Below are 26,546 nucleotides of genomic sequence, written 5' to 3'. Positions count from 1 at the left end.
TTCTGACCATTCTTAAAAGGGAGCTCAAATAGCTCTTAAATTGCATTGTTAATAGACTTCATAGTCATTAAAAAGTTAACTTTTTGAACCTAAAATCTTGTGAGCCTGACTGCAGCGACCTGTTCACCAGACCGTCATTTTTATTTCAAAGGCGTTGTGGTTTAACATAGGGGTCCTGGTTGAGTGACAGAGGGGCTAATTAAGGCAGTATCTTGTGGGTTCAGGGTCAGAGTGACAGAAGAAAGAGAGGATAATGAAGAAGATGTAAAGAAGACAATAAGCATAACCCTAAACATTTCAGATGAGCATTTGTGTATGTTTGTAAGGATATAGGTGGTGCAGATAAGTAGTAAATTAATATCAATACATTTTTACTCTACATGATTATCAACCTTCTCAGTAAGTTTATCATTTTAGTCTTACAGTCAGTTCTTGAAGTTAATCAGCTGAAAGCAGGAAGCAGGAAACGGGGCAAGCATGAGGATCAGTAGCGACGTAAACTGCAGTGGCTTGACGACTTGGTCAGAGCATTTCCAAAGCAGAAGGCTTTTGGTGTGTTCCCGGTATCCAGTGGTTAGTACCCTCTAAAAGTGTTCAAGGAGGGACGACCAGTGAACCAGCAACAGTGACCTTGGGCGACCAAGGCTCATAGATTCTTGTGGGAAAAAAGGAAGGGCTTTATGGTCCAATCCCAGAGAAGAGACAGCACAACCTGTTGGAAACCTGCATGCTGCCCATGATAGAAAGATGCTGTAAGAACACAGTGTATAGCAGCTTGCTGTGTATGAGGCTGTGTAACTGCAGACCAGTCAGAGTGCCAATGGCTGACCCCTGTCGAAAGCACCTAAAATGAGCATGCTGGTGCATTGGTCAATTATGCACTACTCATTTGGCATCTTGTATTTTTTACTTTACAAATGTGTTACAAGTGTATTTTTCAACATTAGTTTAGAAATAATTGTCGTCCACACTAACATATGAAGCTCCTGCTGTGTTTCCTCTTCCATTCCTGTTTGAAATGAAGAATTTCATGTAGCCACTTGTGCCATCTCTGCTGCGTGGTCTCTGTGTTTAGCTTTCTCCTGAAAATAATGCTCCTGGAGATGTTAGATACCTGATGAAATCAGTAGATTCGATAATAGCTCTTTTATTGGCTTGAATGATTTCTTTATTTTAATCGAGATATTCAGCAATGCTTCAGGATTTAATCACACATTTAAACCATGCAGGTTTGAAAATATTAAATGGGACTAAATCTGAAAAACTACCTACTTATTTCAGAAATCTCTGTCTGTCTGACACTGGTTAGCATATCATAAGAACCTAAATCGTATCAGTTATATAAGTGCAGTGTTAAGTTTGGTGTGATTCTGAAACACAATACATTAAATATTAATCAGTTTTGAATAAACAGGCGACCAGAGCTCTGTAGCAGCAGCGACTGGGACTAATCCACGCAAGTTACTTTGTCGATTACTTCAGTTCTGGGTTCTACTTACTGAGTTGAGCTTGGATAATCGGGTGAACAACTCTTTGTGCTGCAGTGGTGGCTTCAGGGTTCTGTGGGTTCAAAGAGAAGCAGCATTACCTTGGGTTTAATGCTCTAACTTGGGAACAGAAGGGAAGATTGTGACCACACTTCCTGCTACTTGACTGGTTGGTGGAGGCAAACAACCACAAAGGAGTCTAGATTCTTTACAGTATAAGTAATCTCTTCATCTTAAATCAACATCACTCTTGACACTGGTAATAAGTGACAGAACAATCACAATTCAAGGCCTACTTAAATATGTTACTTTCATATAATGTTATATAGCATTGTCAATTTAAATTCGTATGATTGCCAGCAGGGATACATACTTTGCCATGCCATAGTGATGTTATAAAAATGTTAAATAGGACTTTTAAAAGCAATTCACATTTTCAGTTGTCGTACAGTTTGTATTTATTTTCTTGTCAATTGATAATGACATTGATTTGTGTGCATTTCCTCAGGTGTTCCTGGGGCCAAACGGCGAAGTGGAGGAGTACTCTGTCATCACCATTCAGCCGAATGCAGCCATCAGCTCGGACCTCATCCTTGACCAGAAAGAGGAACATCTCTTCATCATGACCCATAACATGGTACTTCCACACACAGATATACAACATACAGCAAATGGACTCACATTTTTTTGATTTGTATCGCTCTGTGGTAATAAAGCTATAGAGAAATAATGAAGACTGCCTGCCCCAATTCTCCTCTTTCACCAAGGCCATCTGTAGTTGCAATTATTCTAATGACCATATTTTCAATTTGCATTGTTCTGCTGACAAAAGTGGGCCACCTATTCTTTGTAATCAGATTTTTGGGAGCTTAGTGTAGATGTCCTGCACGACTGAACATGATTGTGTTGTCCTGGTTCCAGCTGCAGAAGAGGCCAGTGGCTGAATGCCAGCAGCACCCAGACTGCTACTCCTGCCTGCTGGCCCACGACCCCTACTGTGGCTGGTGTGTCCTGGAGGGAAGGTGAGTTAAACGCCAGCCCTCAACCCCGCCCTGGATATGTCCTCTTCTAGCTAAATAAATAGATTACTGGCAGTGTGCAATACAATTCATCATATCAACTAAATGATTTGTGACAGATTTCATAAGTGCCACGATACAATTGTCACAGTTGTCAAAATAAAATCTGAAACTCTCACCAAATCTCATATGTAACCTTAGATCCTTGATCACATAAAGAGATACTGAAGATAGTAACCAGATTAGAATATTATTTATGTGCATTGTTAACAATGACATGGTAATTTGATGCCTTATACTAAAACGTAGTAATACAGTTAAACAAGTACAGATGATTCAGGGAAATGACTCAGTGATTTCAGTAACACATCAATATCGAATTTTCTTGAGTGGAGATCATACAATACAATTTGCCAGTGACCAAAGAGTTTTGCAAGTCACTGAGAAAATCCCCTGATTGGCGCTCGCCTCTCGGTATTATTGAACTCTTCATACCCAATTAGAGAGTCTTGCGACTTTAGCCATCACAATGTCCTGGTTGTAGTTGCTATAAAGTTGTAAAGCTGCTCATCACTTTGACTTTTCATTTGTAAGAAGAATTTTGTTTTTTTTTAGCTTTAAGAAGTTACATGGTCTCGCTCTCAGTAACAGATGCAATGTACAGTCTGTAGACTGAGCACTACTACGCTTCATTTCTGAATAGTAGGAGGAAGTGAATACTTATCGTCCATCTTTTCTAACATGTCTAGGGTTCACACAAATGTTGGCTAACATAAGCCCCTGTAAGCTACTCATTAGACCAAGCACGGCTCCAGCATCAAAAGCCCTCTTTATGAATTATGTTTTCCAAGAGGGAGAGTGTTTCATTTTTATTCCAGAAAATAGTTACGTGAAAAATAATGCACCTCATCTTACATTATAACATTTCTAGGCAGCATTGACTGCATGTAATTCTGTAATTTCTTTTGTAATAACTTACAGATTCAAAATAAAATATTATAGTATATAAATGATTATTATCATAGCATTAACCATATTCAAGATTCAACATCTTTATTGTCAAATGAACAGAGATAACATTAAGTAGTCACTGTCAATGAAATGCTTTGGTCACATTCTCTCTTTAAGCAATGCTCTGTAATTTCAACCCAAAAAAAATTAAATAGAAATAGTATAAAATAGAATAAAAAAGAATAAAATAGAATAACAATGAAATAGAATATAAAAAATTTAAAATAGAAAATAAAATATATGCATCTAAATATATATCTTTACAGATGAATGAATGTTCAATTTGTGCAGTAGTGCAAATATTAAAATATGCTTATTATGGTGTTGGTGCAAATATGCAAATATTCCAGGGTGCTGGTTTGGTGGAGTAGTATTATTTACTACTGATGTGAAAGTATTGTTTCTCTTATATTTACTCAGGTCTAGTTGAGAAAGAAATAAGTTTCGGTGCCAGCTTGCAGTTGAGTATCATGAGACACTGATGTTGTTCAGAACTCCAGTTTGCTCAAGGGAAATCATGTTTCAGCCTGATGAAAGAAATCTACCACATCACGTCTCTGTCACAGTCTGCCACTCAACATCTGTGCTTCCTCTTTGCGCTGCCTAAGCACCTGGTTTCCAACCTCCCTCTCACCTAGATCATTCCCTCTCTCACTCCTTTCTTTCACTGTTTACTCCTTTTTGGCCTCATAACAACCTTCCTCTTAGATTTATTTTCATTTTTTGAATCAGTTTGTCTTTCCTAGTCCACAAACTTTTTATTAGTTTCACACATTCCTTAGGTTAGTTATGGTATTATGTCTAGTCCAGCTGAAGTGGCAACTAGACTTTTTAACAAGTCATAAAAACATGTTTACAATCCAGGAAGGAGCTGGTGTGTAGTTTTACAGTCCTAGTATGATTAATGGATTTGCATTATACACAGAAGATGGCTTTTCATGGTTTAATTTGATAACAATTTCTTTATTGAGTGAGAGACATAGAGTTTGAAAGCGTGACTACTTGTGTGATGTAACATTGCAGCCTGGGCTGTGTTTTCATTGCAGGTGTGTGTTGCAGTCTGAGTGCACTCGTGGGAACCAGGCAGGTCAGTGGCTGTGGAGCTTCGACATGGAGCAGCAGTGTCTGACCGTCCAGGACCTCATCCCCTCCAACGTCAGCAGCGAGGAGAGCAGAACGGTAAAGACTGTAATACATAAACTATTGATGTTCCGTGCACATGATCGGTCCACATCCTAACAACGTATATGGGGGAGCATGAGGATCTTTGTTTATGTGTTTACAGAAGCATTTGTTTTTTGGTTTCTGTTGACTCAAGATTAAGATAAACTTATCCTTCAAGCACAGACAGATCCTTGCACTGATGGTACAGTATGTCCATGATCATATTCTGCCTGTGCGTGCTCCCACATACCAAAATACCAAACAGATCTCATCCCACAATCCCTTATCAGATGAGCTTTGTTGAGGTTTACTGCGTGCTGGTTTGTGGTACTGTTTGTGCGTAGGTTATGTGTGTTTTTTAAAGAGACAGGGAATTGAGAGAAGATCAATCACTGGTTCATCAGAAGAGAGGACGATATAAGAACAGAAAAGTAAAAGTAAATAAACTGAGGAAGTAATGTAGATCAGGTTGGATCACGCTAAGGTTTCCCTGGGGCTATTGGTGAGATGAAAGTAGCTTAACTAGCTAAGTGTTGGGTGGGTTTCTTCATGGGTTTAGCCAATATATAAATATCATGGATGATGTCATAGCCCCTGACAGCTTCCTCCTCTCTTACAGAAGGGCTACGGCATTCCACTCTTTACAACTGTGGTGAGCCGAAACATATTGAGCATTACCTCAGACAAACTACAACAGCAGAGACCACGTCAGGTTCCACTCCTCTCAGCCAAGTACAGAAATGTGAAGCTGCAGTGACACAGCCTCTCCAACACTGAATGGTTAAAGACTGAAAATATCTTCCTGGTCTTATGAACCTGAATTTAAGTATTTATCTCATTATGGTCACAGTTGGCAATCTTCTAATGGCTACTTCCTGCAGGGTAGTGTTCCATGTTCAAAAAGTACAAGCCTTAAACTGGTTTAATAAACGTGACAGTGAGTTCAGTGTCCTCCTTAGTCACCAGATATCCAGTTTTCACATCTTTGTAATGTGGTAGAACATTAATGTGCATGTGATAAATCTACTGAGATTATGTGATGCAGTTTGGCAACATGGAGCAGAATCTCAGAGGAAAGTTTCCATTTCTTGTGGAATGAATTACATGAATGTGTGGTGTCCTAAAAAAGTGCTCAATGAGTGGAAGGTCCTATCAGTTATACTGTATCTCATGACTAAACCCAAGTCATGACATCCAAGGAATTCATTGTAGACCTTTGTTTAATAACATGTGGTTAGATATAGATCACGGCGAGGGTCTACACCTGTTTTTTAAGCTTTGTCTGTTCCATGCAGCACAGTGACCTCAATAACTGAACTAGAAGAAGTTTGGAACCCGAGTTCCCGCCTGTCCAAATAATCCAGAAAACACCACAGAAACTGAAACATCATCTTCAGAAAATGCAGCACAGAAACAGTCCAAACTCAGAACAAGATGGTGCATCATAACTCCAGGAATTTGTCATTCATGTTCCCGCAGCAGGGAAATCCAGGAAATCTAGTCTTGACGAGAAGCAGGGGAGATTTATGTGTCAGACAGTTGAATAACTTACTGTCATTTTGAACTTCACTGTCCTCTGCCGCAGCACATGTGTAGACTCACTAATGCTGCTTTCTCTGTCCACTAACTCTGGAGGCGTTATTATCTAATTCTTCATCATTTTGCAACTGGATGTGGACTGTCACCACCATGAGTTTTAGCATCTACAAATGTAATATAGATGTGGTGTCTCACTTGTGAAACATGAAGTTTGTATGGATTTGTCTGTCTGAAGTGATTTACCTGCAGTCTGAATCAGTGTCCCTGTTTCATTTTCCCTCAGGTATCTCTGTCAGTCCCAGGTCTGCCAGTGTTGGAGAAGGATGAGTCCTACACCTGCCTCTTCCAGGACAGCAAAAGTCCTGCTACTGTCACCAAGACCGGAGTCACCTGCCAATCGCCCGACACCAGCAGAGTACCAAAGGTGCCTTCGGGACAGGGTGAGCATGCTTTAACTCCACGGTTTAATTTCTGGCTTGAACTTTTCACCTTTGTAATTTCAAGGTTTGGCAGTGTTCTGCAATGAGATTTGTGGGGGTATGTGGGGGGGTGTGTGTGGGGGGGCAGGCAGACATACCTTACATGTATACACTCCAATCCCTCTGTCCAGGGATCTAGGCTAAACCAATCATTTTCTAATCCAGTTTACACAGCAGGGAGTAATCTGTATTTTAAAGCATCCATCCATTAGCTATACTGCTTATCCTTTGAGGATCAGGGAGGTGGGGGTTTGCTGCAGCCAGTCCCAGCTGACACTCGCCGTGACGGGTCATAGGTTAAAGGGTAAAGCATAAATTTTTCCATAAATCTGTTTCATCTAGAGATGCAATGATGTGATATGCGCTTTGGTTTGTCTGTGGGTTGATTGTTCAACATGCTGAGAGAAGCTTGTTTGTTGAAGTAAGTCAGGGACAGTGATAAAATAAAAAAAAATTGAATTGTCTATAGAGGTCAAACTCACAGAAACATTCAAATGAGTCGTGTTTCTCTCGGTTCCTCTCTCGGTTCCTCTCTCTCTCTCACACACACATAAACACATGCTGGTTCCCATGCCTGCATTCCTTAAACTTGCAGCTTGTTGTAGTTCTCAGGGTGCTGGGCTCAGGCAGAAAAGGCCTGGGGATTTACTGAGATATGGACACACAGGCTGCATTAAAGGATCGGGTGGTAGCTTACTTTTACTTAAACAGGGTTAGTGCCTGCACTCTCTTAATAAAAGGGGCAGCTCAGGGTCTGTAAGACCAACTGATGCTTTAAAATTTAAGATCACATTCTCACCTGACTTCTGACTGTTAGGCAAAGATTTTGGATCAAGTTCAAAATATATTCAGGCTACGGTATCCTCTCCTGCTTAGAAGTGTTGAATTAAAAAATAATAATTGAGCAGTGAAGACATTTTTTTTTGCATTAGAAGACAATAGTCAAATACTGCACAAAATAATATACAATATCATAAGTTACTCCGAGAGAGTACCCATACGAACTCAGGAGAAAAGGTACCTTTATGAAAACAATGGTGAAGACAAATATAAAAAAGAGGTGTGGAACTAAAAAAAATTTGAAATACAAATACAAATCTGAGTTTCAATTAAACCTTTTTGGTCAATTGTTCTCTATTCATTTACTAATCTATAATATTTATTGCATGGAATCAACAAAGTAAAATTAACTGAATGAATGAATGAGAAGGAAGTTGCCTGTACTGTCACGTGTCATCATGAACCCACGGAGATGATTTTGCAAACCACAACTTCTCTGTTTTGTTGATGTGGTCAATGTTATAATATTATAATATGTCCAGATGTTTTCATGGGTTTGGCATCAATTATAAATATGTTCAGTTGCAGAAGGAGCACCGGGTCATCTATATGATCTGTTGTACTTTCTGCATGATTATTTTGAATAAAAATACACTTTCATACAATTGAATGTTTTTTATAGTTTTGGATATTATTTATATTTCTAATAATAACATTGTACACACAAGGTTACTGGCTGAGATCAGAGAAACATGATAGTGACCCCATTCAGACCTGGTATCCGATCGCAAATGGTCAGCGCCAAGTTCAGGTCTGAGCGCACCCAAATCCGTCCAGAGATCTGATCACTCAGACCACATAGGGAGGTGGTCTAGGACACATTCTTTTAAATCTGTGAACGTAAATGTGTCCTGGTCCACATATGAAGGTTCACTTACTCAGTGGACATATCTCACCCTCTACAATTAAATTTTTTGTATTTGTAAAACCCATATTCACAACTCACAATTTGTCTCATAGGGCCTAACAAGGTACCATATCCTTCCAAGATGTTGGAAACTTTTCTCTCACACACACCAACATCGTCATCAGACACATCTGTAAACTCTGACTGGGTGAAAGCAACATCATTTGGTCTTCACAAACACAAATGACATACTTGATTATGTGCATATAGAGAGGGCAAGTGAGATCTGATCAAGTGGTCACAGGATACACATTTAGGACACATTTTTATCCCATGTGTGAACGGTGGTCAGATTTCTCAAGACAGATCTTAATACCAGGTCTGAACAGAGCCAATGAGACTAGATGGCAGCACTTTGGACAAACTTATTGAGAAGAGAAAACATTTAGTTGTCGTTGACTATCCATCTCTTTATTGATCCACTTCCTGCCTCAACCTTATCATACAGCGCTGGCCACTCTTCTTTTACTATAAGGGATTATTACCAACATTTCAGGTCTGCCCACTTCATTGTTAAATCCAAATAAAGAGATTCAGATAATCTGGATAAAGTGCTGACTTGTTAAACCCTGTCTGATCCTCTGAATGCTCGTGTGTCTGCGGTGTCACCATGTTCTCTAATCTCAGCAAGTTATTTTGGGGTGTACAGTGAGAGCATATATGCTAGAAATGTTGACCAAATTAAACTGAAATTCGTGTGTGCAGTGAAACGTCATGCAGCTTACACTTGTTTAAAGGAGGGATGTCTCACTGTGTTTACGTCTGCTCTCTCCTTGGCTGAGGCCGGAGGGTACACATGGGTTTTATTAGGCCTCCATGTTTTGGCTTCCTGAAACAAACGTTCTCCTAAGTTCCCTCGCCATGTTTTGAGGAACATCGTACTGATCCCAGACTTTCTTAATCAGAGATGATAATCCTGACCAAATATTTTCAGAGCGCTGCCTTCTCAGCTCTGTGCTGTGTTGTTTTCAGCTCTTCCTCACGCTGTCTTTCTGTCTGTGTTTTGTTCTTTTCAGACTTTGTCACAGTCACGTTGTCTCTTCGTTTTGGCAACGTCACGGTCACATCACGGGATTTCATCTTCTATGACTGCATGGCTGTGAAGCGGCTGTCTGGCAGCATGCCGTGAGTTACCTCCAAGGATTTATTAGTACTGCTCTCCTTGTCGTCCCCTGACCTGCTCTCCTCATTTTTGTCTGGAGCAGCCTCCTCTCCCAATTTGTATCTTGGTCATTCTTTTGTCTCAGCATCAGCTTGTCCTTCACCTGTCTGATGTCTGCTCTTCCATTTCTCCTTCCTGCTTTCCTTTTATGTACTCCAAATACTCCAAATATTACTCCAAGTACGACAAATATTCGTAATACTCTCTTAAGCTATATGGTTTCTGGTCTGTATATCTTAGCTTTAGCTCTGAGCCTCTGAACTCTCTGTGTATAAGGCCAAAACAACTCTCTTTTCGACCTCTCAGTTAATTTACAGGCCTTGGTCAGGATAATAAAGTGAGCTGAATATTATCACATCTGACCTCATTTCTGTCATACCTTAAAGGTCATTTTAAGAATTGTTGTTAAAATGAACAAGTTTAAGGTTTAGTAATTAATACCACTAGTGAAGCACTAATAAATACTAGAAAAACTAATGATCCTTGATCTAATACTTTTGTAGGCTTACTATTATTATTCATTATTAGTCACCATTGCACAAGGGTTCTCTCTCTATTTGACTGTTTTTAATCTGAAGACTGTTTTAATATATTATCTTTTAGATTTTCTGTTTTTACCATAGTAAATATGGATACCCTAAGCTATATTATGTTGTCAAATTTTATCAGATAAGTCAAATATATTTCTTAATTAATCTATATCTATAAATAATATTTTAGATAAAAATAATAAATGGGCTGTATAAAAAAGAAATGTAATGCCTTATACTTTTCCCTTCTCCTCTACATACCCAGTACCTTCAGATTAGTTTCAGACTAACTTATGTTTTTATTTTCCAACCACAGTATTATCTAAGTCTGGAGACTCGTTTACATTTAGATACACACGTTGCGGAATTGTTGGTACCCTTCCGTTAAAGAAAGAAAAACCCACAATGGTAACTGAAATAACTTGACAAAAGTAATAATAAATAAAAATGTACTGAAAATTAACTTATGAAAATCAGACATTGCTTTTGAATTGTGGTTCAACAGAATCATTTATTTTTTAAAAACTAATGAAAATGGCCTGGACAAAAGTGATGGTTCCCCTAGAAAAGATTGAAATTATTTGACCATAGGGTCATGTTAAACTAAGGTGTGTCCTCTGATTAGCATCGCAGGTGTCTTCAAACTTGTTATCAGTCAGTCTGCCTATTTAAAGGGTGAAAAGTAGTCACTGTGCTGTTTGGTATCATGGTGTGTACCACACTGAACCACAAAAAGCTAAGGAGAGACTTGTCTCAGGAGATTAGAAAGAAAATTATAGACAAGCATGTTAAAGGTAAAGGCTAAAAGACCATCTCCAAGCAGCTTGATGTTCATGTGACAACAGTTATACACTGTAGCCAACCTCCCTGGACGTGGCCGCATGAGGGAAATTGATGACAAAATGAAGAGACGGATGATACGAATGGGAACCAAAGAGCCCAGAACAACTTCCAAAGAAATTAGAGGTGAACTCCAATGTCAAGGTCCATCAGTGTCAGATCGCACCATCCGTCGCTGTTTGAGCCAAAGTGGACTTCATGGAAGACGACCTAGGAGGACACCACTGTTCAAAGCAAATTATAAAATACGAGACTGGAATTTGCCAAAATGCATATTGACAAGCCACAAAGCTTCTGGGAGAATGTCCTTTGGACAGATGAGACAAAACTGGAGCTTTTTTTTGCAAGTCACATCAGCTCTATGTTCACAGACGGTCAGACGCAAATATGAAGCATTCAAAGAAAAGAACACGGTACCTACCTACCTTTCTTTAACAGAAGGGTACCAACAATTTTGTCCATGTGTGTATGTAAATGTTTTGTATTTATATAGCGCTTTTCTAGTCTTGAAGACACTCAAAGCTCTTTACAGCACATTTTTCCATTCACACAGTGCATCTATTAGCAGCACTTTGTTGTTCTATGAGGGGAAATTCGAGGGTTCAGCATCTTGCCCAAGGACACTTCGGAATTGGAGATGGGTCAGACTGGGGATAAAACTGCCGACCTTCAGGTTGGAGGACGACCGCTCTACCCCTCAGCCACAGCCGCCCAAACTGAACGTAGCTGAACTAAAATCACGCTGAGCAATAACTTTTATAGATATCTACTAGACTTGTGCGGTCTTCTGCTGTGAAGCTACACCAACCAATGATGGAATTAGTTTAAGTTGATGTACCACAGGATTTAACTAAAAGTGGTACTGTTTCCTACTGTGAGACAGTCAACAAGAACTCTGTCCTGCAGTGTTGATGTCAGTTCAGGGGATATATCCAATAAAAGAGACTTTATAGATAAATGGAGAAAAACTTTGTTTGTTTTAAGAAATTAAAGATGATAAATAACAATGACCCCTCTAAGAATTGGAGGAAAACTTCGTACATCATTGTGCTTCGTTTTCGTCCTGGTCTCCTTCAGCGCGTTTCCACACATGGTCAACTTATCAGACTCTCTCTCTCCTTCCCATCTCTTCTAATAAGAGTCTGAGGCTCGATTCATTTAGACCACTGACCTTTCTTACCACTGATTGGCAGCAGATTTGCAGCAATTGGATTATTTTTTGTGGTCTCGCCTCTCTTTGTCTATACCAATCTAACTCTACATATCTATCCCTCTCTCTTGTCCCGTCTCTCACTTCTAGATAAAAGTCCATACCTCTTATTAGACCTATGCACTTTTCTACTCATAGACCCTAAACTAGCTTAATTTTCTTCATCTGTCTCGCTACAAGACTATTATTTATTTTCCCTTAACCTTATGTTCTCTTATTTATCTGCAGTTGTCGCGGTTGTGTTCTGAGCCAGTGGGGCTGTAACTGGTGCGTTCACCAGCACTTGTGTACCCACAAGCCCACCTGTGAGCAGGGGGTGATCATCTACAACCAACACGTAAGTCACCGCCTTTTACAGCCGCAAAAAAGTGGCACACACTGAAGTTTCAAATACAAAGATTTACATGGTTTATCGTTGAGTGTTCACAACTCTCAAGCTGCTTACAGAAATGTACCAAACTATGGATAAGGTTGGGATATTCTCCGGAGAAAACAAATTTGTTGAATGAGTGAGAGGCTCCTTGCTTTCTCTGGAGCTTCTCCGACCAGCCCCCTAGGATAAACTTTGTTAATAATAATGAGCTGATGTGAGAACACAGGAAATCCTCCACAGGATTCACCGCAAGTAAGTGGGTGTGTTGATGACGTTTCTAACACGCAACAGATGCTTAACTGGGGCTTGGGGGGAGGGGGAGATAACAAGATCTCTGTATGAAAAAGCGGTGCCATACGTGTATGAGGTACCGACGGAGATTTCAAGAGAGCTTTGGTTACAGATTTGGTGGATTGTAATGAATGGATCAACACTGACTGCAATGTGTAAGTCTCAATTGCTGGTTTGGATTTGGCAACTTCAGCTGCTACCTTGTCAGAAATACAACAAAGTGTTGTACCTGTGTGTGTTGCAGCCTATCCTACATGGCACAAGTAGTTTGTTGCACAACAGCAACATGTTGTCTTCATGTTAGAACTGGTTTTGGCTGCTCCTGACTTTTCCATTGCTCCAAGCTGTAATTACACCTTACACACTGTCAAAAGTTAATAAACATGGCCATGTCTTGCACTTCCAGTTGATGCTTCACGATTTTAGTGGTGTCAGCATTAGTTCAACAGTCAACAGTGAGGTTGACATCAATGAAATAACAGGCACAGTAATGTGCCAAGTGTTTTGGCTTTGTGATCAACAATACAGAGCAAACTTAAGGGTACGCTGAGGCTAAAGGTAAATCTGACTATAAATTAATTGAGCCACATTTTCAGTGGTCAGTTTTTCTGACCATATCACATTGTGTGTATTCCTTCCATTTACAGGTACATCCCTTTTCCTCTTTGTAAAACAAAAAACACATAGCCTTTATGACTTACATAATTTGCAATAATATTTGCTAGTTAGCATTTTTTGTTTTTTCCTTAATTTTGTTATGTATTCTCGGCATGACACGTCCACCAGCTCTAAGTTGGTGAAGTGGCACGAAACACTTACAAAAATAATTATTGCATCGCACATGGGTACGTGCACTTACTCTGATGCATTAGATACAAACAAAATGTTACAAACTTTGCTCCATAGTGCTGCTTGTGGTCAAAATCTTACTGAAGGAGGCAGAGAGAATATGAAAGGAGTAAAACATCAGTTTTATTTTTTAGCACACTCTCAGTTCAGCTGCTGCACGGTACAGTCACTGTACTTAATGTTATACAACAAAAGAGGTAACAAATCTTAAATGTGTTGGTCTGAACCCGAAGATTCATCAGAACTCAACAGGAGTATGCATGAATATGAATGGTCAGTTTTCCAGTCATACATTCATTAATCCTCATGATGTTTAGTTGTGCTTCATTCGTCAATACAAGCCTGCATTATTTGAAACAAGCATCATTGATCTGCATGTGTCAATAACAGCAGCTCATGTGTGTAACATCATATTTAAATTCAGTTATTGGTTATTTCCTTTTTTTTGTGTGTGTCTCACCCTGTCCTCATTCCTCCCCCTTCCCCCTCCCCCAGTTTGAGCTCCCCACCTCAGCTCCTTCCCCAACTAAAACTATTAAAGTCATCACAACAACCAGTCCCCCAACAGCTGCCCCGACAACCATCACTACGACAACCACCATGACACCTTCCACAACAACAGCAACTGTCGCCACAACGACTACAACTGCAGCCCCCGTCACTGTAGCAACCACTCCTGAGCCGACCACCCATAGCACGCCCACTAGTCCACCCACTACCACCAGCAGCCCTGAGCTGACCACCTTGCCCCCTCAACCGGTCCCCACCCTGCCACCCACTACAGCAGCCCCGACCACGCCTCCAGAGGGCACCACCATGAAGGAAGAAGAGACAGAAGCGGTAGAGCTCATCATTGCCACTCAGAGTGTAACTGCAGGTCCTGTGGTTACGCCCACTGTTGCAGTGGGGACTGCAGAGTTACTGCCTGTCACCATGGCTGATGGTCTAAGTGGAGATCTGGACCCTGCAATGCCTCTGGTGATACCAGACTCTTTCCCCCTGGGGGCGGTGACGGAGTCCCCCCCCAACGACACCCAGGAAGCTGAGGGAGCACCGAGCCTGGCTGAGCCTCCCACCCCGACCTCATCTGGCTTCCCCCTGCCAACGCCCTACCCAGTGGACGAACCAGCTTACTCTGAGCCCTCCTTCTATGTAGACCTGACCCATCCGCCGATACTGATGCCCACGCAAGATTCAGAGGGAGGTATCCCAGCTGCTGACCCTGAGGTGGTCCTCTGGCCAACGGAAGAAGTGGATGTCCCTGCTGAGGGAGCTGTCCAGTCAGAAAATGACACAGCCACATTTTCAGCTACCACTGTGCTGTCAGGTGATGGTGAGGTTGACCAGGCAGCCCCATCGTACCCCCACCTGTTCAATTCTGACTCAGAGATGGACTACCAGTATGATTCGGCTGATGCCTACCTCCCGGTGAGTTCAGCCGCCTCCTGTCACGTCCTTCCTTCTCTTCTCCTCCTCTACTTTTCCTCTCAAAGCTTCAGCCGCCTCTCAGCGCTCTCAGCTCCTGAATGGACTTTCTACTCCTGCTATGGGACCAAAGCTCAACCAGCTTCCTGCTCTGCCCTTGTTTCCCTGCTCCTCCTTTGCTGTCTGACACCTGTGCTCTTTTTGTTATTTTTCTTCATTAACTGATTCCAAAAAAGACGATTTTTTTGAGTTTGAGATGAAAATGAATTGCACCCGACAAGAACTAAATAACTACAGGAAACAGTTTTCTAAAAGCTGTTATCGGAGGGACATACCTAGAGTATAATGATCATAACAATAGTAACTTTTTTATAGAGCCCTTTTTAACACAAAGTACAAAGTGCTGCATTACAAAAAAAAACAAATGGTAAAAATATAGAAGGAAGTACATAATTAATGATGACAATAACAATAATAGAGATACAAGATCAATAATATCTAGATCAGCCTGAATCAGGAAGTGACAGCAGACCTTCACCTGAAAATTGCAAGCAGTGCAGAAGGAATTAGGGAATTAAAAGAACAGATATATGAAGAAGCCTAAAAATAATCGTTAGTACATTTTTAATCAGGAATTTTAGGATGATATATTGCCAACAATAATCTGGCACTGGTAAGTATTGGTTCAATTGTGAGTCTGTAAGGACAGATGAGCACAGTCTCAGGGTTCCCGATCTACTGTTTAAATAGGGAGTTGTGTAGACTGGTTTATTGTTATGTACACAGTGCAAACTTTGAAAAATTATGCCTCCACCATGCAACCAGCCAGGTCCTGAAAGACTGATCCAGGTGAGCTGGTTTCTTGTTTAGTTTCTGTGGTTGGAGCTACAGGAAGCAGTGGGCCAGGTAAAGGGAACGAGGTGAAGTAGGAGGGAATTTCCAAAGGAGGAGACCTTGAATTAACTACAAAGGACTAAATCTGTTCAATAAGACAAAGTGCAGGAGATCAGGTGAAGACATGCACAGTAAGTGCTAGACATGTTGAGCACTTACTGTGCTCAACATGGAGAGGATGTGAGTCTTCAGGATGCTCTTGAAGACAGGGACACCTTCTGTTCGACCAATCAGAGAACCACACGGGAGAACAGTGTGGAAGGTGAAGGGATGGGAAAGTGATGTCCATCGGAATGGCTGTACGCTTCCTTATCTTCTAATAGGACATCATTAAGGCAGCTTTCTCCAGCTTTGTTGCTTTAATGAAAATAAATTCCCAATTTTGGTGCCCCCTCTGGCTGTAGTATGCAAACAATTTCAAAAAAGCATCTACTACAGTCATGCAAACAAGAGAGTGAGGACGAAAGGATTTGTGTGTTCATAATATGTGTGTGTATGTGTGTGTGTGTGTGTGTCATGAACAACAGGGGGACGAGGGCTCCTTCGTCAGCTGGGGTTCTTCAGCTTGTCCCTGTGTGGAGAAGGTCCAGGGTTCATCGTTGCTCCCTGTCAGAGTGGAGAGGAAGATCACTTTACTAGCCCGCAACCTGCACCTCTATCAGGTGACACACACAGCATGAACATACTGTATGTGAATGGCAAACTGTAATGTAAAGTGCTTTGAGTGGGCATCAAGACTAGAAAAGCGCCATATATATACAGACCATTTACCATGTCAGAAATGATCCTATTAACCTTCCAGTAATTTCTATTATATACGTCTTTTGCGTGTTCAGGACACAGACCTGGACTACGAGTGTGTGTTGGTCATTGAAGGGCAGACGGTGGTGGTGGACGCCTACGTGGAAACTGATGATATGAATCCATTCAACTTTGACATTACCTGTCAGCTACACCAGGTCTGATAATGTGCAGCCACTCATTGTCACACATTAATGTGTCGTATTGTGACTGTAACAAGTAGCAGATGAGTGTCTCTTTTAATGAAACCATTTGCTGTTTGTCCAGTACACGTACTCCGCTCCAGTGGAGGAATACAACGCCATGGTGTATGTGAAGAGGAGGGACACCTTCCATGTGGACAGCTCTAATGATCTCTATGGTGAGGCCAAAGTTACATTTGATTGTACTTTATTCGATTTTTATTTATTTGCATACATATTTTTATTGTATTGTGTTATTTTTTTTTTATCTCCAAAGACCCAATGTCATTTAATCCTCAACATACACTCTTCTCTGTCTCTCCTGCCATCAGTGACTTTGTACAACTGCTCTGTGGGCCGATCTGACTGCAGCCGCTGCCATACAGCTGACCAGAAGTATGGTTGTGCGTGGTGTGGCACTGCTCAGGCCAGCTGCCTGTATTCAGACTCCTGCAGTGAACCTGCACAGCACACATGTCCTGCCCCAGTCCTCCATTCTGTGAGTACAGGCCTCACTTACCTGTTTACTCAAGCTGCTTTCAGACATGCACTGAACAAATAATCGACGTTCTGCGGAGGGGGTTCTAAGTGAGAATGCAAATAATATCTCTGGAGAATGTCCGAATGAGCAGATGCAGCGAAATGAAGACGTTACATCCTGCTTCTACTTGCTGCACCTCTCTCACCTGAACCCTCTGGAGATATGTGTTGTTGTGAACACACCTGGTTTCATGTCTGAAACGGCTATAGTGTTGGAAACGTGCATGATTTCTAATCGGACCTTTTTTTTACCATTAGTGTTTCAAAATTAAAATATGCTTACCTTAAAATAAATCAGTAAAAGTAAAGATACCCCAAACAATTACAAAAGTCTTTGTATCTGCCTCAGATTGAGCCGCTCTCTGGTTTGCTGGAAGGAGGCACCAAGGTGACCATATCCGGCTCCAACCTGGGCCAGAAGGCTGAAGACATCCTTGACTCTGTATTAGTAGCTGGAGTGGCCTGCACCGTCATCCCCAGCCTCTACGAGGTCTCCTCCAGGTACACAACACCTGCTGTGTTTTTTTTAAAGGATTTTGTAGAATTCAGTGTGGATTATGCAGCATTTTCAATACTTTGCTCTGAACTACTTTGTGTAATATCAATGAATAGTAAAATGCATAGGAAGGTTCCTCACCTTATGTTCAAGTAAATGAAAAGTGATGTCTGTCTTCCAGGATCGTATGCAGGACCAAAGCCAGTGGAGGAGAGAAGATGGGCCATGTGTCTGTGAAAGTCAGTGGAGGAGAGTTTGGTCTGTCCAGCCAGCTGTTCAGCTACCAGGTACAGTAGATTCATTCAAATTACTCTGCATTAGATTTGTTTGTCTTTTACTGAATTGTAGCATATGGCAAAAACAGGAAATGAAACGGAATGAAAAACATTGAGCTGTCTGTGACACACACTTACAAAAATGCATTCACCAGCATGGAACTAGGCTGCTGCTGACAGTTTTTTAAACATTTAATTTTTTCTCTTCGTTTCCTCTTTAGTTAATAATAAAAATGGTTAAAAGTTTCAATCACAGTTTCCCAAAGGACAACGTGTGATTTTTCTAGTGCTAGTTTTTTTCTGACCAACAGTCCAAACTCCAGAGATATTTGAATTACAGTGATGTGCTCACTTTCATACACATACACATGATATACTGGAGCCTCCACAGCTGTCACATACCCTTTAGCTGACGCTTTTGTTCAAAGCGACTTACATTTTTAGTACACTCAACATTTATGAGGGGCCATTTAGGGGTTCAGTATCTTGCCAAGGACACTTTGGCCACTCTACCCCCTAAGCCACACCGCCTCTGGTATAAATGTAGTTTATACAAGAGAAGAAATGAGGGGCATTGTTTATTATCATTCAAAATATGTATGACCAGTGAAAACGATTCCCTTCTAGCCCTGCAGCGGTCAGATGAGCAGTGATGTGTGTTGTAGTGTAGCAGCAGTGCTCTCTGGTGGACAAACTGGTGATTAAATGGCTCCTGCACATATCTGCGGCCTTCGTGAATGCCAACAATTTTCTATTGGCTTAAAGCAGCCAGGTAAATCAGGCTCTGGTGAAAAGTCAGTGCTCAGTCCAAGGTTAAATACACTGCTGGCACAAACTTCCGCTGGTTAAAAACTTCTCAGTAGGTCAAACACATGGTCCCATACTACAACCATACTTAAAGAGTTCTCTTCAATGGTTCCCTGTCACTTACAGAAAACTGTTCAAAATTCTCACGCTTACTAATCGATCACTGAACCATCAACCCCAACATATCTAACCAATCTACTCCACCTTTACTCATCTGCTCGCTCTCTCAGATCTTACAATTTACATGTATTACATATCCCACGCACCTGTCCAAAGACTTGAGATGACAGGCCTTTCGTAACAATAGCATCAAGCCCTACCTATAGCTTGTGTTGTACACCGTCCATGTTAACTGATTAAACATTTAAAATCTCTTTAAAGAGGCATTCAGGTGATTTACGTGTACCAGGTCTTGCTTGAATCACTTTACTGGGCTCTGTATTAATCTTTTTAATGTTGTATTTGTGTGTGTTTGTTTTCTGTTGTTATATTTGTGTGGTGTCACTCAGTTTTTTGGCTATGTAAAGTACAAAATGACTCTGTTAAAAGTGCTATACAAATAAACTTTACATACTTACTAACTCCAAATTGAGCTCCTGTGTGCATTCGAGTGGTTGATGCAGTTCTCCTTCCATCCTCTCTGTCCTGTCAGGACCCATTCGTGATGGGGGTGTCTCCTCAAAGGGGGCCCAAGGCCGGAGGAACGTCCCTGACAATCACTGGCCGACACCTGCTGACAGGCCGCCGCTCTGACCTCAGCATCACTGTAGGAGGAGTGCCCTGTAACATGTAAGCACACAGGTTTTTTTGCTAGATTTTTCACTTTAAAGTTAGATTCAATGTAGTTGTTGCTATTGCTTATCACTTGCTTATCAGTTTATCACTCTGACGTCCATGCACCAGAGAGGAGGAGAAACTATTTCACTCAAAGAAAGTATCAAATCACTTATTAATCTGTCTGTCTTTCTCTTCCTCTTTCACTACAGTGTATCAGAGGTGCAAAGTTCCAGTGTTAAGTGTGTGACCGGCAGCAGTAACAAGACAGGAGATCAGCGGATCACCTTGCATTATGGCAGCAGTCAACGTCACCTCCACTCTCCATCCTACCGCTACACCCACAACCCCAACATCACCCACGCTGCTCCAGCCAAGAGCTTCCTGGAGTGAGTCTCACAGTCCTTAACTTTGAGCTCCTGTTCTTTACTTTAGAAAGGTCTTAGTGTGAATGCTAAAACTGTTTTCTTTGTTTAGTGGTGGTCGACTGATCTATGTGGCGGGGCACAATCTGGACGTGGTGCAGGAGCCCCGGATGGTTGTGACGGTCTCTCCCTACGAGTCCATCAGCCAGAGCAAAATGAGAAGGAGAAGGAAGAGGAGGACTACACACAGGGAGGACAGAGAGAAGACACCAAGAAGGCCAGCCAGGATGGTTCCAGACCCTGTCTGCCCTGGAGACCCACTCTGCTCTGTCAAACAGGTCAGTGTGTGCAGAAGAGCGCATTGGGGGGGAAGTTGAAAGCTAAAGTTGAAGTTTTTACCCAGTCTGAGATTACAAATGTGTTTGATTCTGATGTCTACAATATATGTGTCAGTTCCTAGGTTAACTATCCATAGAGTTGAATGGATTCTAAAGAAGGCTAACCATTATATTAGCAAACTAAAATAAAAAAAATTCCCAAAAAATACACACCTGACACTGAATTTGCCAATAGAAAATATATTTGTCCAATTGCCCAACCCTAGTGTGTATGTGTGACAGAGTAACATTTATCTTAAAACCTGATGAAACCCATCCTCTACTCTCTTTACTGATCGTCTTCTCTGTATCGTCAGTTCATGGAACGCTGTGAGGTGAACTCCTCCACCCTGATCCTGTGCCACTCTCCGATGGTGGACTCCTCCGTCTGGCGGTCAAAGGTCACAGTGGAGTTCCTGCTGGACAACCTGCACTTTGGATTCAGCAGTTTGAACCCACAGTCCTTCAGCTACGAGCCCAACCCCGTCCTGCGCAGCCTGAACCAGCAGGAACCTCTGAAGGCCTACCGCTACAACCCCGGCAGCTTCATCCAGCTGGAGGTCAGAGGAAATCTTGTTTGTTACTAACTGACAAGGGTATTTATTTATTCATGTCACTATTGCTTCTATAGGGTGCAGAAACAGAAGTTACTTATCAAATAACAGCAAACGGTCTCAATCTCTCTAAACAATTTAAAATCAACAGGAGCCTTAAGCAGAAACAATATAACCTCTGCTTTACGCGTTGTCAGGGAGAAAACCTGGACCTGGCCATCACTAAGGACGAAGTGGTGGTGTTGATCGGGGAGGGTGTGTGTGCTGTGAAGACCTTGACAAAAAACCATCTGTACTGTGAGCCTCCACCTCAGCAGCCCACACCAGGGCTCAACGGCAAGAAACGAGAGGGTTCCGACAACCTCCCCGAGTTCACTGTGAGTTCACCTGCTTTCACTTTGCAGCCACAGTAAACACAGGAGGGTGGGAACAGTGTGAGCACTGCTGCTGGAAGCCTCTTACTGTTTAATTGAGGGGCTGAGTGTTATGTGTGTGTGTGTGTGTTCCAGGTCCAAATGGGAAACCTGAACTTCTCTCTTGGTAAAGTTCTGTATGACAACCTCAGCCCGTCCACCTTCCCCCTGGAGGCTCAGATTGGAGTCGGAGTCGGGGCGTCCATCGTGGCCCTCATTGTCCTCATCATCGTGCTCATCTACAGGTCAGTGGATGGACTATGTCTGTGTCTGATTGTGTTTACTGCGGAACAGAAAACTGACACATAATCTGTTCTGATTGTTTATTTGTATGGTGGAATGTTTGAGCAGCACTGGAGCGATATTTTGACGACATTGAGAACTAGTGCATTGCAAGTAGCTCCATGGAAGCCATTTTATAAAAGCCACACCATCCCTATGGTTAGTCTGATCAGAAATATAATTTTTTATTGTTGTTATTGACTAAAATCCAGACTAAATGAGTCTGTAGTAGAAAAACATTTTGAATGCAGTGAAATGAAAATGTTAAATTACTTCTTAATGTTGTGTCACATGTGATACAGTTACCTGAACAAGTGTTATTACAATGACACCAAGTCAGTGACACAGAGTTTTAAAGTGGGAGAGCAGTGTTAACCACTTTGACCTCATGGTCTGTCATAAAGGACCACATGAGGAAATGTGGGTTCAGGACACTCACCTCCGGCTGTCACCAATGTTTTCTTTTGACCCAGCTGGCCCCATGTGATAAACCACACAGAAACTGAGACACTCTCTCACCTTACTGTCTCTCTATAGGGCTATAGTCAGCCTTTCTCTAAGTCTAATGTACTACCACAGATCCAAGACAGAAGTGGTTTTACTAACCTCCACTCCTCTTCCTCTCCTGACCCTCTGCTCTTGTATGTGTCTGTCAGGAGGAAGAGCAAGCAGGCCCTGAGGGACTACAAGAAGGTCCAGATCCAACTGGAGAACTTGGAGACGAGCGTGAGAGACCGCTGCAAGAAAGAGTTCACAGGTAAGAGAGTGTGAGCAGAGTGAAGTTACATGACCGAGAGGAGATCCAGACGCAGAGGAACAAGGAGGTTTATTTAAGCTTGTGGAGACCAACAGATCAGCGTTGTTATCACAACATCCTGAGATTATTCCATTTCATCACAGTTCCTGGATTAAATGTTCCTCACATCCTCAGTTTAATAGAGTCTTTCACCACTGTCCAATGTCAATATTTACCAGCTTATATCTGTCTATTGGTGCAGTTCCCAGCACAACATTTCAATGTAATATACAGGAGAAGCTTAAAACCTAACTAGACCCTCTGACCTTTGACCCCTGTCGCTTCACCCTGTCACAGACCTGATGACGGAGATGATGGACATGTCCAGTGACCTGGGGGGCTCAGGGATCCCTTTCCTTGACTACCGGAAGTATGCTGAACGCATTTTCTTCCCTGGCCACCGAGAGTCTCCGCTGAGGCGGGATTTGGACGTTCAGGAGTGTCGGCGGCAGACGGTGGAGCAGGGTCTGGTGCAGCTGTCCAACCTGCTTAACAGCAAACTGTTCCTCACCAAGGTAGTCATCATCAAAATTCAGCTTTCTAGGAGAGACTTTCCTGTCAAGAAGAGGGATAATATACCTCCTCTCTTCTTTTTCTAGTTCATTCACACGCTGGAGAGCCAGCGGACATTCTCTCCCAGAGACCGAGCCTATGTGGCCTCCCTGCTGACAGTGGCACTTCATGGCAAACTAGAATATTTCACTGACATCCTCAAAACTCTCCTGAATGACCTGGTGGAGCAGTATGTGGCCAAGAACCCCAAACTGATGCTGCGACGGTAAGAAGAGGGAGGAGGAGAAAAGTCAAAAGTATCGCGGTCGGTTTTAAAATATTTTTTAGTGTTATAACTTGTGTGTTTTTCTCTGTAGAACAGAGACAGTGGTGGAGAAGCTGCTGACCAACTGGATGTCCATCTGTCTTTATGCTTTCGTCAGGGTCAGTCCACACATATTTTTTATATTATATATATATATCACATATTTGTGGATCAACCATTAACTGTAATGAAACCATTCAGGTTAGTGTAGCTCTGAAATAGATGGATTTCGAGTTCATAGGACAAAATACTGACATTTGTGAAGTGCATAAGTAATATTTCATCACGCTGAGGGAAGATGGTTAAAATACATAAAAAGCCGGTGTCAATTTAGTTGTTAGAGTTTAAGTGAAATGACCCAACTATTCAGCCTCTTGAGCACAAAGTTGCAAGTGACTAATTTAAAGGGTGTAGAAGAGTGCCCTTGTCATTGGAGCCCCTCATTCTCTCCTGAAGTGCGGGTTTGGTCAGTACTAACTGTGTGTGTGTCTGTGGGCTTGTGCTTGTGTGTGTGTACAGGACTCAGCAGGAGAGTCTCTCTACATGTTGTTCAGGGCCATAAAGCACCAGGTAGATAAAGGACCAGTGGACGCTGTAACAGGCAAGGCCAAGTACACTCTCAATGACAACCGGCTGCTGCGAGAGGATGTGGAGTACAAGACGCTGGTGAGCAGAACTCTGACTTCAGCTGACATTTGCCCTTTTTTTGTCTAATTTAGGAATCTCAGACATCAAGTGAGACTGTCAGAAAGTTGTATTACTGTTTTTCTGCAGCACTCCTGTCTAACATTCTCACACCACCTCTGCTCATCTTTTGCAGACTCTGAACGTGTTAGTGCAGGGTGGGAGTGTGAATGAGAACCAGCCGCTGCCTTCCAAAGTGCTGGACTGTGACACCATCACACAGGTGAAGGAGAAGCTGCTGGACCAGGTTTTCAAGGGCACTTCCTTCTCCAACCGACCCCATGGCGACTCACTGGACCTGGGTGAGAATCCAGTCACACCACATTGGTTTTTAGATAGAATGTTTAACTTCTCCACATTAAAATAGCTAATAACGACGAGACCTATTTGATATATCATATTACTTACATTGTTTAAGTGTATATTTGAACCAGGTTAGGAATTTTAGTCGTCAGAGTCTAATCCCCGAGTTGATGATTAACACAAACCTCCCATGTTCACACACATTAAGCAAGGGCAACAATTAGTTTTGTTGTTTGCTATTATGTTAATTGGGAGCGGCAGATGATAATGTGTATACCATAAAATCCATGAAAGTCTTTTTGTGTGAAGTGAGAGAAATACTGTTCATTAACCTACAGGGCTTTTTAAACATTTGCTGAGCTGCAGTGCCCCCTACAGCAAGTCAAAAGTAAATACAGGGAGGTTTTATAATGTAGTTTGTTGTCTACTGCACTGGAATTGACACTGCAAAACACCTGTATGGCCAAATGAAGTCCCTCTGACACACTCACAGAGCTGTGGTGGTGCATCTGTTGTGTCTGTTTCAGAGTGGCGGTCTGGTGTAGCCGGTCATCTCATCCTTTCAGACGAGGACTTGACGTCTGTGGTTCAGGGCAACTGGAAGCGCCTGAACACACTGCAGCACTACAAGGTCAGAGGGCATAATTCCCTTATACACTTCCTTTGAATAGAAAATGCAAACACATATTAAAAATACATTTTTAAAAGTGCTTTTAGATCTGTCTTACTAACTGTACATCTCTTGTTGTTCATCAGGTCCCAGACGGGTCCACAGTAGCACTGGTCCCTCGCCACAACAAACACATTCACCATGACAACCATGACTATATAGCAGGAGAGAGTAAGTTTATATGACAGTGTTCTGCAATAACTTATAAAGTTCAGCTAGAAATGCTTTTGTGCTTTTGCTGGACTCCAAACATAACCCAACTTTCTGATGACAGCCTGCTGAAGAACCTATCATGTTGAAATGGCCATCATAAGTTATTGAATACGGTCTCTCTCACTCATGCATCCTGGAGTTTTAATCTGGATGTAAACAGGATTGTCTTATCCCCTCAAGTCATTCAAACAATTAACTGGGATTCGGTAAAAAGTGAATCCCTTTAAATTCTCATTGAAGTCGATGAACTTTCTGTATATCAGACATACACATATAATAGAAAAACATTGATCTGTGCAGAAACGCCGATGCTGGAGGATGCAGATGAGGGTGGAGTGCGGCTGTGGCATCTAGTTAAAGCCAGTGAAGAGCCCGAGTTGCCCAAACACCGCAGAGGCAGCCTGAGAGAGAGGGAGAGGGCCAAGGCCATCCCTGAGATCTACCTGACCCGTCTGCTTTCCATGAAGGTACACACACACGCGCCTAACACACAAACATACACACAAGTTTCTTCATACACATACATGTTGACCACAGGCCACAAAAGATCTTATCTCACCAGTGAATGACACTGGAGGTGGAACTTCTTCAGTGGAACTTCTTCAGTGGTTGTTGTTTGACATGTGACCAGTGTGAGTGAGTGAGTGAGTGAATGTGACCTATTCATGATTACACTGAAGTGTGAGGAACAGATGAATAAATAGATGTGAACATTATTGCACAGTACAATAAAAGACCCTCTCTTCTTACTCCTTCAGGGCACATTGCAGAAGTTTGTAGACGACCTGTTCACAGTGATCCTCAGCACCAGCCGTCCTGTCCCGCTGGCTGTCAAATACTTCTTTGACCTGCTGGACGACCAGGCAGGACATCATGGCATCTCTGACCCGGAGACAATCCACATTTGGAAGACCAACAGGTACAGAGAGCCTTGTTGTCACATAAAAAGTCAAGTAGAACAGGGAATTCTGAATGTGATTATGTTTTCAGGTTGTCTGTCCATCCGTCCCATTCTCATGAACAGGATATCTCTTGCCTTGAGGGAATGTATTCATATTTGGCACAAACATTCACTTGTACTCAAAGCTGGACTGATTCGATTTTGGTAACCTAAGGTGATGGTGGCCTCACAAAGTATGTTCATGTTTTTCTTGAACATGATATCTTAATGGGATTT

General features: G+C 42.0%; 1 protein-coding gene across 1 annotated transcript in view; it reads left to right on the top strand.

Annotated features, from left to right (window-relative positions):
- Nucleotides 1-26,546, top strand: part of plxnb1b (plexin b1b) — a 95,039-nt gene that overhangs the window by 63,327 nt on the left and 5,166 nt on the right. Inside the window, exons 6-34 of the mRNA XM_061069460.1 lie at nt 1,996-2,124; nt 2,409-2,509; nt 4,564-4,696; nt 6,504-6,660; nt 9,463-9,571; nt 12,417-12,525; nt 14,197-15,129; nt 16,548-16,682; nt 16,857-16,979; nt 17,089-17,182; nt 17,336-17,502; nt 17,893-18,044; nt 18,221-18,326; nt 19,774-19,910; nt 20,108-20,284; nt 20,373-20,598; nt 20,955-21,197; nt 21,389-21,568; nt 21,701-21,849; nt 22,543-22,643; nt 22,980-23,197; nt 23,282-23,460; nt 23,552-23,618; nt 24,019-24,165; nt 24,320-24,485; nt 25,014-25,117; nt 25,243-25,327; nt 25,670-25,836; nt 26,128-26,288. Of these exons, the coding sequence (XP_060925443.1) occupies nt 1,996-2,124; nt 2,409-2,509; nt 4,564-4,696; nt 6,504-6,660; nt 9,463-9,571; nt 12,417-12,525; nt 14,197-15,129; nt 16,548-16,682; nt 16,857-16,979; nt 17,089-17,182; nt 17,336-17,502; nt 17,893-18,044; nt 18,221-18,326; nt 19,774-19,910; nt 20,108-20,284; nt 20,373-20,598; nt 20,955-21,197; nt 21,389-21,568; nt 21,701-21,849; nt 22,543-22,643; nt 22,980-23,197; nt 23,282-23,460; nt 23,552-23,618; nt 24,019-24,165; nt 24,320-24,485; nt 25,014-25,117; nt 25,243-25,327; nt 25,670-25,836; nt 26,128-26,288 (4,955 nt within the window). The remainder of the gene's footprint in view (nt 1-1,995; nt 2,125-2,408; nt 2,510-4,563; nt 4,697-6,503; nt 6,661-9,462; nt 9,572-12,416; nt 12,526-14,196; nt 15,130-16,547; nt 16,683-16,856; nt 16,980-17,088; nt 17,183-17,335; nt 17,503-17,892; nt 18,045-18,220; nt 18,327-19,773; nt 19,911-20,107; nt 20,285-20,372; nt 20,599-20,954; nt 21,198-21,388; nt 21,569-21,700; nt 21,850-22,542; nt 22,644-22,979; nt 23,198-23,281; nt 23,461-23,551; nt 23,619-24,018; nt 24,166-24,319; nt 24,486-25,013; nt 25,118-25,242; nt 25,328-25,669; nt 25,837-26,127; nt 26,289-26,546) is intronic.

The sequence above is a fragment of the Limanda limanda genome, chromosome 4 (genome assembly GCF_963576545.1).
Source record: "Limanda limanda chromosome 4, fLimLim1.1, whole genome shotgun sequence".
Classification (NCBI taxonomy): domain Eukaryota; kingdom Metazoa; phylum Chordata; class Actinopteri; order Pleuronectiformes; family Pleuronectidae; genus Limanda; species Limanda limanda.
This window is presented reverse-complemented; position numbering and strand designations above follow the sequence as displayed.